Source organism: Scardinius erythrophthalmus (genome assembly GCF_964197995.2).
Source record: "Scardinius erythrophthalmus genome assembly, chromosome: 21".
Lineage (NCBI taxonomy): Eukaryota > Metazoa > Chordata > Actinopteri > Cypriniformes > Leuciscidae > Scardinius > Scardinius erythrophthalmus.
The window spans coordinates 15,138,420-15,158,117 of NC_138241.1; the positions used below are offsets into that span (position 1 = coordinate 15,138,420).

The following is a 19,698-nucleotide window of genomic DNA, read 5'->3' on the forward strand; positions in this document are numbered from 1 at the left end:
ATATCTTTCATGTCCCACTTTCCATTGCATCAAAGATGATCCTAATAGATAATGCCAAGGTTATTTGTGATAGTAATCAAAGGAATTGTAATTGTAAAAGCGAGCAGAGACTGCTTATGCATTGGGTGGAAATGAAATTAGCATTCATTAGCATAATCACATGGGAACAAAGAGAAATTATCGTTTCCTTTAAGGATGATGCGTCAGAGAATAACGCCTTGAGAAACTACCTCAAAAATAACTCGGACCAAGGTCAGTGTGTACTGCATTTTTTCCCTTTCTTTTTTTTCTTTTTTTTGGAAGTAAAATCATCTCCACTCTAATTGTTTTTATCTCTTATCTCCCAAGTGGGGGAAAAGAGTTACAACATCCAGTTCAAACTCTGGGGGAATTCACTAAAAAACTGCGCACTTTCGCACTTTCAGCACAGATATCTGCATCTTATTCACAAACCACCTGCAACCCAGTTTAACAAGGAGTTAAATGCATTGACAAAGCATTGCACTTCATTTAAATTGTCATCAGCATTTTATGTAGCATAAACACACCTTCTTTCTATGCAAATGAAGCTCATTATATCATGTGCCTTTATATTTATGGAGTCAGACTGCAACAGTCTGCTACATCCTTCCACAATAGCACTCAGAACCAACCCGCAAGAACAGAAATTATGCCGTGCAAATTGCCTTCAGATTTCGTGGGTACGTTTGCGCCATTATCTGATTTGCATAACTTGTTTAGTGAACCTGAAAACAACGGACAGCGTATGAAAAACGGTGTATGAAACTCATACAAAGTGATCCAGCTTCCATACTTCACAAAAAAAAGTCAAAACATGAGCTCTGCCCTAAATGTTCTGTTTTAACAGATAGAACGAAATGAGACAGACCGTCTAGGAAGTCAATTAAAAGGAAGTAATTAAAATGTATTCAGGGCAAAATATGTCTGAAACTACAGTGAGTACCGACCTTAAAGGACATTTGCAAAACGTCTGTACATAAAAGTGTCGTGAAAAGCTTTTTCTGACATTTTGATTAGCTCTTTTCTGAAAAAAAAAAAAATACAAATTTGTCAACAAGAGGCAAACAGTACAGAGCTAAGTCTGAAATAAATGTTTTATGGGGACATTCCATAGACATAATGATTTTAATATTGTACAAACTGTACATTCTCTCCCCTTACACTAAACCTACCCATCACACAAAACTTTCTGCATTTTTACATTTAAAAAAAACAACACATTTATAAGCTGTTTTCCTCATGAGGACCAAAAAAATATACCCACAAGGACAAGGATTTTGGATATTGCTGTTTTTGGGGACATTTTGTCCCCATAATGTAGAGTTTACAAGGCCACCCACACACACCAATTAAATACATTTTTTACAATCAATAAAAAAACAGTTGGTTTCTTACTGTGCAACACCCTATTATAAAATGTATATGGTTTGATAACAGCTTGTGTGACGTAGATTTAAAAGTGACATTTTAATTGCTACGTTCTTTTTATTCTAACTTACAGAGTTGTACTAAACTTGCAGCGACTGTCGCTAACCTATAATTGCTTTTCAATTTCACTATCAGCATATGACAGATGCAACAATGATTTCAATTTCGATTTTCAAGTGAAACGCATCTTCAATTTCAATACGACATTGTGCGTAGCATGAAAGGAAACGCACATTATCTCTGTTCTCATTACATTACACAGCTGCTAAACAAACCCTTCCCTCAAATAACCCAGCGGAGAGAAAAAATCACTTTCGAAACATGCTCCTTGACCCCCGTCGACTAATCGGAGTCTTACACGAGGCGGCCCAGGGTGACTTTAAAGTGCAGCGTTGCTCGACTAAGGTTGTGTCAGTCTGCGTGTTCGTCAACTCTCCCCGGACGCCCCAACCCTCCGTCGACTCGTCCTTGAGAAGCACTCTCATCTCTGCGGTTTGTCCTATCACATCACTGTTTTATGGCTGTAACATTAATAATAGGTCAGTTAATCTCTTTGTCCATTTCTGAAAGTTCTCTCTCTTGGTGAGTTTAATTTGTGCATGCTTCCTACATTCTAATGAGGGAGAAAACAAGCTTCTTTTCTATTCTAATGCTTTATTAGACTAATGAAATCGTATTAACTTGTTTATTTTGGGTGTTTTATAACAGTGTGCGGTTGCATACTGTGGATTTTCAAAAGTGGATTTTCAAAAGTGAATTATTCATGTCCCTGTTGAATCCAAAGCATTGCACTTCAACAAAAGCTAAAGAAGTTTTCTATTTCATCTTGATCTTTTATTATCCTTAAAATCTAGTCGTCTTCACAAGCATTTCATCAATTAGCTATCAGAAGACAAGACATAAGTGGTGGAATTTTGATACAATAAAGTGCAATGAAATCTTCCTGTTATTCTTCTGGGAAACTAACAATCAACATAACCTGGCATGTGGCTGATCTCTGAGGAATATCTGTCAACTGTCTTTTTACTTTGTTACTGTACTTGAGTACACTTTCAAGTTTCTGTACTTTGAGTATTTTTATGTTGGGAAACTTTTACTTTTACCTCACTGTATTCCAAAGCATAATATTGTACTATTTTACTCCACTACCTTTCATAAAAACATATGTACTGTACATATAAAGTGCTATATAAATGCCTAATTTCATTTCTTTATCATTTCAAATGAAAATCATAATTGGGTCACGACGGGTCAGTTGTTTGTGAACTAAATCTCCTGTAAAAGGGTGAGCTGTTTAAAACCATTGTGTGAAATGCATGAATGTGGACATGTCCATATTTGTGTATTACCATCTGAATGAGGTAGATTTTAGGTAAAAACTGATTATATAAATCTAGTTTGTTTCCATAGCGTTCGTATTAAAATGTTAGCACATTTTGCCCTATGTGACATCTGTTTTTATCTTGAATGTTTTTATACTTGTTACACTTTTTTTTATACTTTTACTCAAGTGAAATTGAAAATGAGTACTTAATAATTTTACTGGAGTAATATTCCAGTAGAGTATCTGTACTTTCCCTCAAGTATCTGATTTTTGCACTTCGTCCACCACTGTTGCAAACCGACACTGTCTTCTTTCGCCAATGCCAAATTATCACAGAATGGATTGCTTACTTCTGCCCTGTCGGGATATTACAGAAAGAAGAACAACTTTTGTGACTGACAGTCTCATTTGGTTTGAATACAGGTTAGATGTTAATGGAAAAGCTGTTATGATGTGCAATTGTGACAGTGGAACAAGATAGTAATCTGAAAGTATAATATCTGCGAAGAAAAGTAACAATCTTTGAATATGCATAGTGTTTTGGATGAATGACAATATACATGGGTGAGACTGAAGAAAACTGTATAAAAACATTTTAACCAAGGCATATAACATGGATTTTCATGGCATGCTGTGAGTATTTTAGTTCATTTCTCTCGGAAACGGCACAGGTGTTAAAATAACAGTAAACGCAAGTGCTTGAGGATTGCATTTGCTACCACTGTATCTTCAGAGACACATTACTGGCAGCACATATTCATGTGACACTGTGTTTGATGTATGAAGGACAACGTGAACACAACCACATTTGGCTCTTGCTTTGATGTAGTGTATTAACTCATCACCTCGTCCTGAAGAAAAAAAATGTAAATACAATCAGATGCAACAACTAAACATGAACACATATTTTTGCGTCGATTCAGACCTTTTGATCGATTCAGTAACTGCATTCAATAACACTAGAACATTAGTCATTAACACAAAAGATGAATGAGTGGTTTTAGTGTTATATTTTGCTTCTTTTATACATTGAATATGGGTGATTTTGAGGGGGAAAAAATATGTTCCTCCATAGTAGTGACAATTGTGACCCTGGATCACAAAACCAGTCTTATGTTGCACGGGTATATTTGTGGCAATAGCCAACAAAACATTGTATGGGTCAAAATTATAGATTTTTCTTTTATGCCAAAAATCATTAGGATATTAAGTAAAAATTATGTTCCATGAAGATATTTTGTAAATTTCCCACCTTAAATATATAAAACATTTATTTTTGTGAATGGATGCAGCACTATCGCCAATAGAAATGAACAACTTTAAAGGAGATTTTCTCAATATTTAGATTTTTCTGTACCCTCAGATTCCAGATTTTCAATAGTTGTATCTCGGCCAAATATTGTCCTATTCTAACAAACCATACATCAATGGAAAGATTATGTATTCAGCTTTCATATGATGTATAAATCTCAATTTAAAAAAAATTACCCATAAGACTGGTTTTGTGGTCCAGGGTCTGCATATAGGGGCTGCTATGCCAAATTATTATAATAATAATTTTAATATATAATAACAAATAATTTTGAATAACAAAATTATTTTATAACAAAAATTATTTGTTATAAATAACAATTATTTATAACAAATAATTTTGCTATGCCAAATTATTATGTTCATAATGCATTTTTCAGTAAATTTATAGTAAATAATGTAATATAATATAATATAAGCAGCTCATAATTAAGTTGAATGATAATTAAATGAGCCATACTGATTGCCCAGTAAATACATCCACAAAGAAACACACACACACACCCACACACACACAATGAATTTCTGCTTTGAAGAGAGAAAAACAATGCTTGTTTAGTAATCATATTTCTACAGAGAAAATGTCTCAAATTTTTAACAGGAAGCATAGCCGCATTCCATAAATCCTCTTGTTCGAGTTATTTTCTCGGTGCATGACAAAAACTTTCCTTCAGAATGATATCAGCACCCGGCGGATGTCACTATTATCATTACAAAGTGTCTGAGGCAGCCATGAATTATCCAGCTAAAGGCTCAAACCCATCCACTGTCCGTACAAATCAGTTCAGCTCATTTCACACTTGGAACGACTTATTGTAAGCTATTCACATAAAATCGGAATCAAACGCATGTTGGACTGGCTCGAGCGACCAAATATTTTTTTTATCAGCTAAATAACCTTGCACTGTATTACACTTTAAAAGTGCATGAACAGACTCAGTGCCTTGAGCAGTCCATTGTTAGCCACAAAGACAAATTTGAGCTTCTCTATGAGAATGACTCGCTGTAACTGTGCCAAATAGATGCAGAGCAGCTTCCCAAGAGATGCCAAAGAACAAAAATCCCCAGTAATGTGAAATGGAGGATGTGCTCATTATTTCTGTTTGAGATAAATAGAGGTAAATGAATATTAATGGAGGATTTATCATCAGCCTTTAAAAATATGGGCTTAATTTCTGCCATGCTGAGAAGCCCTTAAAAGTTTAAATAATTGAAATAACCCAAAACACCCACTTTCATATCAGATGTCAATAAACTAACTACCAACTACAAATTAGTAATTGCACACGTGCCTGCCATTTTAAAAGGTAATCTCACTTCAACTGCACCAACACACAGTATCTCAATTCCTAACAATACTGCATTTGCAAAAACTGCAACCTCATATCATTACAACGCTGTCTCAATCAATGGTGTTAGTTTTGGTGAGGGTGCTATTTGTCTGACTAATGGCACACAGTGTGGAGCAGTGTTGCCAGATTGGAAATGTCCAAGTATCGTAACAGAAGCGTATTTGGAAGAAAATGATCATACAGGAGTTAAACATACAAAATACAGCTATTTATCTAGACCAACAATTTTTTTGACATGACCTGCAAATTAATTTATTGCTTAAGTATCAACCTTAGATTGAAAACAACTGATCTAAGCCCCGTGGCTGGAACGTTAACTTGTCCTCGTGAGAGTCATTCTCCACCATGATTGGCCGAGAAGACGTAACGTGGGATGTGATGGAAGACATGCGTAACACCAAGTTCACGTTCTCCTCACAATCATGACGGCAGACACAGAATCCACAGCTAGATCAATGAGTATAGAAGCCCTATGATTACAAGTGTCACAAAATTCGTGATTTTTTTCATTATTGATCGTACATCGTACAGAGGTCAAAATGATCGTACAAATACGATAACTAGCGTACGTCTGGCAACACTGGTGGGGAGTGTAGGGGAAAACTGATTTAAAAACAGCAATTGCAATTCAGTTTTCTCCCACTAGTAGTGCAGACATTAAATGCAGTGCTGTGGTAATTGTTTCACCAGGATACAAAGGATATAACCTCACAGGTTCCAATCAGGGAATACTTTAATTGAGAACATTTATGCAATGTTTATTTCTGCAGGTTCAGTGCTCGTCATTATCTGCATTCCCTTCTAATCAGACAGTGACGAACGCTAGGTCAGCATGGCCAGGGTCAGCTCAAAGCATAATGAATCAATGAGTGTTTGAAAACATTTCAGCCTAATGTGTCACAGGAGAAAGTCTCCTCACAAAGACTCCACAGAGAGCCCTGCTGGCTGACTATTGATGTGAAAATTAGCGGTTAATGGTAATTTAACTCACTATACAGTTATTACAGTGGTCTAAATTAAAGTACATGTTAATAAAGTACAGTGGTCCTAAAGTCTTAGAGCACTAGTGGAAATGCTTCTATTTTGCATTTTATCTAATTTTATGTGCTGTTGTATTAACTTTTTTCATGCCATTGATGGAAATTTCCGTAATTTTCCGGCTTTCTGTGTTATCACTGTTAAATGGTAGAGAGCGCTATTACGCATCTTCTGACATATGCATATGTAAAATAACAAGATCACCAACATAAAACAGCATATACGTAAATCAAAACTGCCAAATGTTACTGAATGAAATGTCAACCCAGGACGAGCTGTAGGACTGTGAAGCTTTGGGGGTGTTGATGGACTCAATCTACTCAATCTGTTTTGACAATCATTCTGAATCTGATCCAGATGTAGTCTTTGATGGAAATACGATTTTCTCAGATTTTTGCTCAACATGTTTTTTTTTTTTTTTTTTTTTTTTTTTTTTATGAAACTTATTTACAAGTGTCAAGAATACATGGGGGTGTGTTCTTTCTTTTGACATATTGCATGTTCAGATATGAAATTCTGAACCATGAAATTGTGAAAATGATCAAAAACGCTGGCGGTGGGAAAGAGTTTAAAAAGATATAGTTATTACATTACATATAGTTAGAACACATAGTTATTTATAGTTATTACAACAAAATAAGGGAAAAGTCAAATAATTCCAAGATAACAAACTTTCAGTTTTCAATTTGGTATCATACTTTGAGCCCATTTGTATAGTAATTTCCACTAGACAATCAATTCAGAGTAAAATAATCCTAAAAGTCACTGCGGAATCATGGCCTAACTTTAATCTTATATCAATGTTTTGACAACCAGCATAATCTTCCTAGGCTACAACTAGAGAAAATCTGACATCGTTCTGATCTGAACTACTTTCAAATAATCAGGAAAGCCTAAATATTTTGGAGGCCATGATAAGATTACAAATGCTCTTGGAAAGTTGTGTCTGAAAAACCTAAATTGATGGCAAAATAATGCTGTATGTAAACACAGTGAACATGCGAGTAACATAAACAGCCCAAATGTTCTTCTTCTCACTTGCAGTTATCAGCATTTTTGATGCCCCAGTCACCGTGCTCGGAAGCTGATTGGATGACCCTTTCAAAGTGTAATCCTCCAATCAGAAGCCATCAATTTTCCTATGCAGCATGAGAGCATAATTTTGATGATGATGCTAGTAACAGGACCATATGGTTATTAAACCTCCCAGGAAATCTCAGCAACTATGCACTTGCCAAACATTTGTGGGATGTAACTGACTGGCAGAGAAAAGAATCGAGCCCACCAAAGAAGATGGTATAAATGAGAAAGAAATGATTTGGGAAATGCAAATCAGGTTATTTGCATAAATATTACTTCATGCCAATCAATATTAATTAAAAACGGCGATGAAAGAGAAGATGCAGTTAGAATTAAAATCCATTTGATTTGCCTGCATCTATTCTGAAAATTTTACAATATTCTCTAATCACATAATTAATCTGAACTGTGTTATACAGGCCAAACCGGCCTCCCAGCGTTCTGAATATGCAAATGTGAATTTCTGCGCTCACTTATTTATATACACATTTGAGATCACAAGTGGAGCCTTGGGATTTCTTGCTTGTCCACGTGATCAATTACAGCTATCCACCTGATTTGACTTTATAAACGCAGCGGACTGTACAACCTCAATAATTACAAAACAGTTTTGCTCAGGGCTAACATGTTTTCCAAAGTGACAAAGAGTAGCCCAATTCAGTAGATTAAAATTTAATTCAATATGCACCCATTTCCAGCTGTTCTATCCAACAGAAAAAAAAAAAAATACTTAAGTGAGATCAAGGCAATCTGACAATATATGGAGCGTTTTATTGTTTGAATGAGAGATGGCAGCTGCATAGCTAGAAATGTTTATGGACTTGGCAACTAAATATATTCAAATTAAGTAACTACTCTGAAATAGTCAGATGTGCAGTTGATATTTTAAATTGTACAAAACTATAAGGAATATTCTGGATTAAGGGCAGATAAAACTAAATTGACAATGTCGATTACCACAAGACATTAAGCATTTTCATATGTGTGTGTTTGTCTGTGTGTGTGTGTGTGTGTGTGTGTGTGTGTGTGTGTGTGTGTGTGTGTGTGTGTGTGTGTGTGTGTGTGTGTGTGTGTGTGTGTGTGTGTGTGTGTGTGTGTGTGTGTTTTGCAGTCCCGTAAAACTGCATACATCATGATTCCTAACATAGTTTATGAATCATGACACATTAAAAGTGTGTAAAGAGACAATCATCATGATTTCATTAGCAATCATATGTATTCATATGTAAAGTTGGTTCTGGCTCACTAACATTTTCATTCTTCACAGCAGCTAAAACATAAGATCATATGAATAAATTCAGAGGTGTACAAATGTTTATGGATGCTTGAATTCATGAAAATCTGATTTGCTTATATATATATAAAAAAATCTATAAAATTTAAACCTATACTGCAAATAAAATCACTACGATTTAGGTAGGTACACTGTAAAAAACGGACAAATTCTGACAAATTCTCCATATTTTCCATTAAAACAGTATGTCTACTGTAGAAAACACTGCATTCTGGGATATATTTTGCACGGTAAGCAATTGTTAAATTACAGCCCATTTTCAACACTAATCTGCTGTATTTATGTATTAAGGTTTTGTACTGTACTATGCAATGCATTGTGGGCTAGTGCATTTGAAGCAATAGCACAATGGTGCTGTGTTTCACTGGTGTTTCACAGTGAATATAGGAGTTTGAGTACGAGTCTTCGCCTATCCATGTTTGGGGCGGTCATGACAGGAATTTGTGTGGAAAACAGAAGAAATCTAATGGAAGCGGAGAGGAGAGGGAACTTTGAAAATGACTGCAGCGAGGAGCGCGTTCTTTTAAAACTGGACAGTGAATGTGTAGAGTGGGAAGAACTGAAACTGAGAAAGAGGCACCTGAAACAAACTTGATTGTATGGCGTGACTCATGACACTTTGAATCCCTTAAGAGAAAAACATTGATACCAACTGTAGAGGGGAGCCCATTCTTTTAAAACTGGCGGGTTTTGTCGGAGTGTTTTCTCTCACATCCAAATCACTCAAACGGTGACTGATGAGCTGGAACTGAACAAGCCGGAAAAATGCTTGAGAGTGAAGTGAGTGATTATATATGCATTAAATGGAGAGGATAAAAATTATGTCAATTCACTGTAATACATCATTTATTACAGGCTTTCAATCTATGTATTTCTTGGTTTCATTTCTGATGGTTTTGGACGTCTAGTGCTCGTTGGCGGGAGAAAAAAGAAAAGAAATAACTGGTCAAATTTGTACTTAAGCATTATTTATCATTAAACGCAATTCCGTTTAACTGTATAAGCTATATAACTGAGTATGAGTTTGAATTCTTTTCTGCCCTTTTTCTTACTTTTGCTTTTTTACTATTGCTTTTTTTGGTGTTCTTGCTTATAACTAAATGTTCACCTTTGTATTAGCCCCTTACTGTTGCCTGTGTTTTTACTGTAGTAATGTCCTGTGTGATTTTGTTTCCTTTTCGACCCAGAGCTGTGTTGCCAAAATGACCCAAATTGGGTTGTTTTTGTAACCCGACATTTTTATAGTGTATTGTGAATTGAAATAATCACAGAAATGTACGGCATGTACAGTACATGGCTGTAAAGTAACTTCACAGTCTTAATATGATAGAATCCCAGTGTATTGCTAGAGTCTCTGCTGCCAGTATTTTACAGTAAAAAAATAAAGTAAAATACTGGAAAATGCAATATTTTGTTTTACGGTAAAACATTATAAAGCAATATCAGAGTGTTCATACTGTATAATTACAGTAAATTTTTGCCATCTCTGCTGCCAGTATTTTACAGAACTTTTTTTGTTTGTTTGCATGACAACGATGGACTAAAAACCGAAAAACCGTTCTTCTTTTCGCATTTTTCACGACAACGTTGTCAAAACAATGTTCATTCACACGTATCCGCGAAAACATCTAAATATGTCATGTCAGGGCAGTAGTTGGCGATGTCACTTTGTAAATAAACACTACATGCCTATAGACTGAACACGTAATACGCATACATATATATTACTAAAATTGAGTGTTTGTCAGTACTTCTATCTTTTTGATGCTGTCAGCATGTTCATATTGAATGGGTAAATCCAAAAATGTATAGTTGCATATTAATACCTACAAATACCAATGAGATTAGACTTGTGATTCTTATGAAAAACCATTCATGCTGCATTTTTGTGATATAGTACATGGTGTTCCCACACTTCCTCCCAAGCACAAAAGTGCAAATCCATTTTATCCATGAATAAAGCAGTTTAATTTGTTTGTGTTCTTGCCATTGTCTGATGTCGCATACGTGTGATATCCAGAAATTGAACAAATTCATCACATTTAGGTTGAACACACTGGAGAGTTAGCAGTTCCTATTACTTTTTTTCTTCTTGCTGGCTTTGCAAAAACTTACACAGGCATCATTATAAAAGGCTTAAGAAGTAGTTGTACTTATATGAGTTTGATTGATATGAGCTTAACATATAATCCCTGCACCACAGAGGGTTTGAAGGCTATTGGTAAATGCTATTATAATGGATGTATGCTAAACACTCCCTCCTACCTATATCAGAGTCTTAATCTTGAAGCCAGTAAATAAATCAAATGGTTCCTATTTACTATTTAAATGCACATTCCTTGTGCCTTCATAATCTTGTATCAAAATACAATAACTTACTCAGCCCCTGAAACAACATTCTTTTTCAGCTGATATCACCATTCCCTATTACTTTTTTGCCAACCTTTTTCCTCCTTTACTCGGGTATGTTTTCACAGTCCAAATATGTATATATACAGTATATATATATACTTTATATATATACTGTATATATATATATATAGGGGCCGTTTACATTATGTGTTTTGTGTTGTGTGTTTTGGCCTTTCATTTACACATCTACAATGTTTTAGGGGACTGAAAAATGCAAACTTTAGAAAACAGGTTTCAACATGCACGTTTTTGAAAACGATACCATTATCATCTCTGTGTAAACTACAAGAATGTGAATTTGTAAAAACAGTGACCTCGTGTGCATGCAAATTTTTGTGTTCAGTCTATTAGGCGCATAATGTTTCATTACAAAGTGACATCGCCAACTACTGGCCTGGCAGCATTATACAGAGTTTTTAGTCGGGGATCGTTTCGACCATGTTGTCATTTGTACGCAAGAAAACACAAACGAAAAAACTTTTCAGTTTTTTGTACATTTTTGTCATGTAAATGTACCCTTTAATAAGGCAATACAAATAATTTCACAGTAAAATATTGTTAAATTATGCATAACTAGCATTCCCTTTTTAAACAGGCATTCCATTTAAAATTTAAATATCATGTTTATATGTTGTATATTGGTAACTTTAGGGTCCAATTCTCACTATTTACTAGTTGCTTATTAGAGCTGCATGATATTGAAGAAAAATGCGATATGCGATACGATAATGCTTAAAGTGTGTAAAATAAACTTAAATTATCTTCAAAATATTTAAAATTATATAATGTGTTTCGTGACAATAAAACATCCTTACAACTTCTGAAAGTGAACAGCAGTGTTTTACTGTAGCATAAGATGTGTTATATTAAGTGTAAGTGTGAACCACGGGGTTTAGGGTTTCAGGTAGGCCTACATTAGGTTTATTTAACAGCAGAAACTGAATAATCAAATGTAAAAATAAAACACGGCTTAGTTTTCACTCTATGAATTAAATATAGGCTATATAGTATACTGATATGATTCTTATTAAAGCTACAAAAGTTATTCAGCCAAGAGCAGTGAGTGATTTTCTCTTTGTCTATTGTTCATGATCCCAGTTATTGCAAGCCGTTGCGATATGCAAATCGCGATATATACATTAGCGATATTTCGATAGTTTCGATATATTGTGCCGCCCTACAGCATGCATATTGCTAGGATATTGGCTGCTTATTAGCACTTATAAAGCACATATTAATGCCTTATTCTGCAACCCTTAATCCTACCCAGTACACAGACTTAACAACTACCTCACTAACTATTAATAAGCAATAATTACAAGTTTATTGAGGCAAAAGTCATAGTTAATAGTTAGTAAATAGTGAGAATTGGACCCTAATCTAAAGTGTGACCTGTATATTATTTAGAGTTTCCACTAAAAAAAGTCATCAGAATGTACAAAACTACAAGCCTAGCAACAAGTTGAACACGGAAACAATATTACAGTAGCGTGTTTCATTTAGAAATATCCTATTGCAAAAGTAAAATTGAATTGTACACTTGGTATATAAAAATAATAAAGCAAAAGACACTTCAAGCACAACCATTACACTTGACATTTAAAAAAAAAAAAGAATGAAAAAATAAATAAATAATTGATTAAAGATGGATGAACGCATTCTCCCCTCAAGAAATGACTAGAATTCAAGATGGCCCCCAAGTTGAGGGAACAATGTTGATGAACATGATGCGCTGTGACTACTGATCCAAAGTGAATAAAAGGCTGCACTATGCAGTGGAGAAGCAGTGCCTTCCCATGGCCCCTGGCTTCAATAAAAGGGGCCTTGCTCTTCTAAACTAGCAAGCAGTGTTGTCGTCAATATCTCAATCATTCATTTGATTGTAACAATAACCCCAAAGGTTTTAAGACCTTTTTTTCTGCAAATGCACTGATAAGAAAGTCTGCAAATAATTCATCAGCACAATGATGCAATCCACCCAACACTCTGAGGTCAGAGAATCCTAAATAAATCATCTCGCTCTTCGTTCTCATTTGTAACCATTCACGTTTCTCTGAAATCTGACATTTTAAATTCCAGTGGGTGTATATTATCACTTGTGCATGACTCAGCACAAACTGACACACTGTGGACGTGCACTTCATTAGCATCAGCCGAATCCCCCTTTCCTGCTCCGCAACACGCTCTGGAGCCCTGAGTCTGACAAGGGTCGTTTGCACAAAGTGACAGTTCAGTTCCCCCCACAGATCGGAGTGCAAGGGGCCCGGACCCTGCAGCGCAGTCAGGCAAGTTTCTTCTCCAGAAATGGTCAGGCAAAAAGAGCAAACGGCCACTGCTGTCTGAGGGCAGACCAGCGGTGGAGCGAGAGACAGAGAGTAATGAGAAACAGCCTTGAGATGTTGCTCATCTTCTTCAGCAGGGCTTCATTTGTGATTAATTTAGGCGACACAATTCGGAGCGTCTGACTTTGAGCCATCACATCAAGTGTCACTGTGCCTGGAGAGGAGATGATGCAGGGATAAAAAGAAACGCCACTTGCCGATAATAAGAATGTGTGATAGCCCGCATGTCCCATATATGGCCACCACACAAAAGCAGGGAGCCCTATGGGGACTGCTAAAAAGATCATCCATAACAACACTGTGGTACAAAAATAACAACGCTCCCCCACTCTTGATAGAATTTTCCGGCTTTCCGTGTTTTCACTGTTATACGGTAGGGAAGGCATCTTCCGAAGTACTGAATCTCCTGATCAAAACCCAGGCTAAGAAGAAGCAGAAACAAGCGATAGCATATTTTTTTCTGTTTTTCAGGAAAAAAAAATCCCGCCCTGCAGCCAACTCTAAAGATTTCATTGGTCATGTCAATTACTTTACTGATTTCCTACACCAAACACTAATCCCTAAACCTACCCGTCGCTGTAACCTTAACCAATGAAATTAGCTGCAGGGTGTGATTTCCGCTGAACTGGTTTCGGTAAAAAAAAAAAAAAAAAAAAAATTATAATTCTATGCATGTAAAATAACGCAATCACCAACATTAAACAGCATATGAATCAAAACTGCCTAATTTTACTGAATGAAATGTCGACCCAGGACGAGCTATAGGACTGTGCTATTTTTTTGTGCAAAAAAAAAGCTTTATTAACAAGAGAACCTCAGTGAACATATTAAAGTAATAAAAAAGGGGTCCATGTCATGACCCCTTTAAATGCCTTAAAATCTTCACCCCAAATGGTCAACATTTCAGCACAACTTAGTCCAAAGCCATTAAATGCTTTTTTTTTTTTACTCCCAAGTCCTTTATGTCATATCAGACAACCATGTCATATCGAGTTATGCTGGAGCTGTGAATAAATTCTGGCAGACTATTTTATAGTCTACCTTGCGGTTCAAAACTAGCCTTGGCATCCCATTTTCCTAGCCGCGGCTTCACGGCCAAGGTTGACATTTCTACAGAAATCACTAGTATGAAGGCTGATGAGATGGATTTCACTGCTGTTTATATGTCAGTGACGTTCTTGTCAAACTTTTGTCAAAAAATGCCACATTTTGAAAATGGCTTCCAACTCAAAGTTTCAAATATTCCAAAAGAGTATAAAAGCCTTTCCCGGTTACATCAAAGATGTGTCCTCAAATAAATTACTATTTGGCTGTTTTCAGATCGGTGTTTTGAAATTATAGTTAGTTATAGTCAAATATATCAACCTGTTTGAGGCCATGTTTAACAAACCTAACGTGTTAATACAGCAACACCGCCATAAATCCGTTACTGCAATATTACCGCAATCAGTTAATGCCTGCTCAAGTGCATTTAATGTGCACCAGCATCATAATTATCCATTATGCAAGTCTAATATGTTTTTACATTTCAAAACACTTTACTTTCATCCTCAGCAAGGCAGCATTTCAAACACCGATGTTATCATAAAGTATAATCAAGCTCATGTTTTTGCTGGCCTGCTGGATATCATTCTGCAGAGTGCAATGGACCAGAAAACCAGTTTTAGTGATCCTCTCATCGTACCATTCAAAGGCCACACTTTGTTACCATGCACACAACCAGGAGTGAGGGATATCAAAGACAACCATTTATTTTGGACCCGCTCTTTACAGATCTTTTTTGTGTTTGGTGTTTTTTTTTTTTTTTTTTTTTTTTTGTCGTGGCTGTTTGAAGGCGTACGTCCATTCGGGACGCTCATCCGGGAGGGCAGAAGCTTCATTCTGACACTAAAGCGGGGTTTGTGTGCTCTTTTAAACCTGTGATAGCAATCCACTAAAGCCTCTACTCTATAAATAGAAGCTTTCAGTCTAATCTTTGAAAAAAAAAAAAAAAACAGCTAGTGCATATAAGCTTCTCTAAACATGCAGATAGCTGAAAGTAAGTGAAACATCACTTTTTAATAGTGAAGCTATATTCCCAGTACCTATAATGACAACTTGATACAGAAATGCTTTAAGATGGGAGTTCTGTTTAAGAATTCATAGACGCAGAATGAGTTATATTAATTATAGAGTCTGTGCCGTAATAAAACGCTCACACAATAACCGGGGAACAAAATAATCAATGGCTTAATCTTCATTTCAAGCTTGATTCATATTTAAAACATTATAAAATGAAAATCACTCTCAGCTACAAGATCATAAATGGAATATGACACAGTTTGGAATGGAATATAAAGCTCATTTGGAAAGGGGGATGAAAAATGAAATTGGGGGCCTACTTAACTCTACTGAACCTTGATAATTCCAAAACACCATGTTCCGCTTGATCGGGAAAGCTGCCACCTTCTCCCTATGGGGTTATTATTTTCAGCAAGTGAAACCGGAATGCCATAGGACGGTTACTCCCTCCCTATCTTTCTCTCTCTCTCTCTCTTTCTCTCTATCGCCACCTCATTATTCATTATTTTTGAATCACTGTGCTGGAATTGAAGTGAGATTGTCAGCATCCATTCTCAGCCAACAATCTCTGTGAGATGTTGTCCATTCACAGTATGCTGGGTCATTCCTCCCTCCAGTTGATCTCTATCTTGTGCCAGTTGTGAAATGTTACAGATGCTAATTAGCTGTAATATCTGTGACCCCGATGCAAGTCCATTATACAGTACATCATCAGAAATGTTCATTGCTAGCAAATTCCTTCAAAGGCATTCGTGGCAATCTGTTGCTGCCAGCGTCCGTGGACAGCAGAGGGACGACTGACAAGAAAAAAAGACGTTTGTCATTGATGGAGGCTGACAGCAGCATAACAATTACATTTAGGCCAAAAGGCTAAGTATGGTGTCAGGTGCTTAAAGCAAGTTCAACTGACCCTCTTCACTGCCAAGACAGTATTTGGGAATGCATTTTATTGCCGTTTGGATTCACAGTTGAATTCCAAAAAGATTGAAAAATGTGTTTACTATATTAAAAGATAAAATAGATGGCGTGATGTAAACATACATTAGACTTAGTACCCCTGTTCCCAAAAAACATTAAAAAAAAAGAATTAGTTCATTAATAAATCCCCATCCAGGTTGTGTTACACTTCTGACATAACATGAAAGAAAGAACATAACACATCAAGAAAGAACATTCCTATTCGGTACACCCAGAAATTGTAAAACTAAACAAAAAAAGTCATAGACATCAGTAGCAGAGCACAGTGAGCTGTTTTTAGTGTTCTTTTATGTGGAAGGGTGGAGGAATACACGGGGGCATCATAAAGACATGGTATAATTAAGCTGTGAAATGATCTCCAGCATTAAAGGCCTGCAGCTGTCTGGTTCATACTCACCCTCCTTGGATGGTCGTCGCACCTCCGCGCTCAGATTGCACACCTGCGCCGAGCGCACGTGAGGAGTCAGGCATCCTTCGGTTTGGGGGTTTAAAGGCAACACCACGTTACTGAGCATCAGCACGCTCTCAGATTCCCCATCTCCTAAATGTTGCGGGCAGGTGCATTTAGCATAGACTATTCCACAGGATTCAGCTTTCTCTCCTTTCAAGCAGTTTTCCAACCACGTGCATAACACCTGACATCCAAACTGACTCGGGCTCGCCTTGTTTAAAACCACAAACTCCACCACAGACCTTTCCTCCTCATCCGTCTTCTTTGTCGTCAATCCGTTGTAGTCGTAGGGAAACACTCGCCGGAGCTGCACGAAATTTTTGTCGTAATGCAAAAAGACATAAATATTCTTGGCGTCGTCACAGAGGTGCACAATGGACTCGTTGATCCTCAACAGCTCGTTGATCTTCTCGTGGGAGAAGTGATCGAACTGGTAAGCCAGCAGAGAGAATTCAGAACAGCTAATTTCTCGTTTGTAAAGTTTTAGGTAGATGCTGTATTTGGTAGGATCTGGGTTCTCCAACGTCCAAGTGCAGTTCGTGAAGTTCTTGGGAAACATTTCATTTATCGAGTAAGATCCATAGATAACTCCTTTCACTAGCGTGGAACACCAGAAATCTTGGGCACCAGTATATCCAAACATAACCAGGAGATAGGTGGAAAATATATAAATCAACAGATTACGAACAGCCTTCATCCTATGTCATTTGGCCTGCAAGAGAAACAGAGATGCACTACATTTATTGTCAGCCTATGCAGGTGGGAAGTGATGCTTTGTCAACGAGTTTCAGTCTAAGATCTCCTAACTATCCAATTAAGCTTTGTGTTAAACACATACTTACCTACATTGTTCGTTTGAGCAGCCTAATTTCGATCATAAACAACCATCTCGATTTTATAGAGATTCAAATGATTCTTTCCATGGGAATGTAACACATTTCGGATAAACATTGCCACCTTGTGGTGTTTAATAAATGGGGGGGTAATAACTTTGAGCATCTGCTGTGGCAGGATAAAACAACATAATATTTTGCGATTAAAAAAACATTTAATATGATCGTTACACACTGAATGATCTTAACCGTGTTTGAATGAGTGACGGTGTCAGACACAGTGATCAATGCCATTCAATAGCTTTATGGTCGTTATATTAACTCGCGACGCGTTCATTTTGAAGAATAAAAAATGCTGGCATTACATGTCACCAATAAACAAACAAACAAACATTTGACACCATAAAACGTGTTTTATTCAGCTGAGAGTAATGTGTCGCAATTCTGCAGTGATCTACATGTCTGACCGCATAATAACCATCTACATAGCTTATCTCAGTCTGCTCAGACACAGTTGCGATTTCTATTCAACTTTGTCTAAAAAAAACGCCACATCAATTTACTAAATAGACTATCGTATTTTATATAATATAGGGAGATCGTATCCGGTTGTCTGGATGTCGTGATCTATGTAAGGATTAAAGCAGCCTTGCATTCAACATCTAATTCTCTTATTGCATTATGCTTTCCATGAGGGAAACAAACTTAGATTTTGATGTGATTCTTCTCTCTCCGCGACGATCTACTATTCGCATTTCAACATAATGTGTTGAATTCCTAAATTTTCTAGAAGTCTGAAAGAAAGGCGGTGGGGAGAAAAAGAGAGAGAGAGAGAGAGAGAGAGAGAAAGGGAGATCCAGTATGAGAGAAAAGCTATTCGATGTCTTGTTTGCATGAATCCTGCAGGCATTGCAGCTGTGTGCAGTGTCACAGCATTACCAAACCGAGCCTTTATTTTTTCGCCTATTATTTAATCGCCTTAAATGCGCCACTATTTGTACGGCATAGCAAAACGCGTACGGTGCAATATACAGAGAGGTTATGCACGACTATATAGGACAAAATAGTATTGGCGCACATTGCAAACATAGTGCGCTACTTTTCCTTTACTTGACAATCTACTATGTCGCGTCGCGCGCTTGCACTTTTCGTTGACTGTGACAGGAGCGATCCAGTTTGTCGCGCCGCGTCACGATCAGTAGCCTAATATAAACGAATTAGGGGGGGGAAATATAGCGGCAAAAAATAAAATAAATAAATAATAAAAACTGCAGCGACGAATATTTATATTCATCTCTTACGAAGCCCAATAAGTCTAGCGGGATTGTCAATCGTCCGTTTTTTGGAAATGCAAACGTGAATGTGGTCACCAAGACGGATTTTTATATACAGTCGGCGCCAAACTCCATTCTATGTCATTTTCCTGCGAAACTCGTCGATCATCGTTTAACTTCGCACTGGCCCTGGTGTAACGTTCGAGTCCTCTGAAATATTGACGTAGTTTGCATTGCATTCACCAGAATAAACTATGGGATCTTGAACTCGTTTATGCATTGAAGAGGGATAAACTTGGGCGAGGACCATCTCATCACCGTACAAACCCACCTATTTATCCATCTACTTATGTATAACAATAACAGCCTAATAATAAACAGGTCTTACCTTGCACTCTGAAAGCTATGGCTATTTTTCCCACATACTTGGAAACATCCTTTAGAAATGAAACGTGTCGCTCCCCTGCGAATCGATATCTCCCATTGCCTATAAAGTCTA

The 19,698-nt window shown here is 36.8% G+C and overlaps 1 protein-coding gene across 3 annotated transcripts in view; it reads right to left on the minus strand.

The window, feature by feature from the left end:
- The window catches only part of adgrb3 (adhesion G protein-coupled receptor B3), a gene marked incomplete at its 5' end in the record, with an annotated part of 190,655 nt that extends 172,866 nt beyond the window's left edge, over nt 1-17,789 (minus strand). For all 3 annotated transcript variants that reach the window (XM_081351642.1, XM_081351641.1, XM_081351640.1), the window contains one exon: nt 17,039-17,789. In XM_081351642.1, coding sequence (XP_081207768.1) covers nt 17,039-17,789 — 751 coding nt within the window. The remainder of the gene's footprint in view (nt 1-17,038) is intronic.
- Between the last annotated feature and the right edge of the window lie 1,909 nt (nt 17,790-19,698).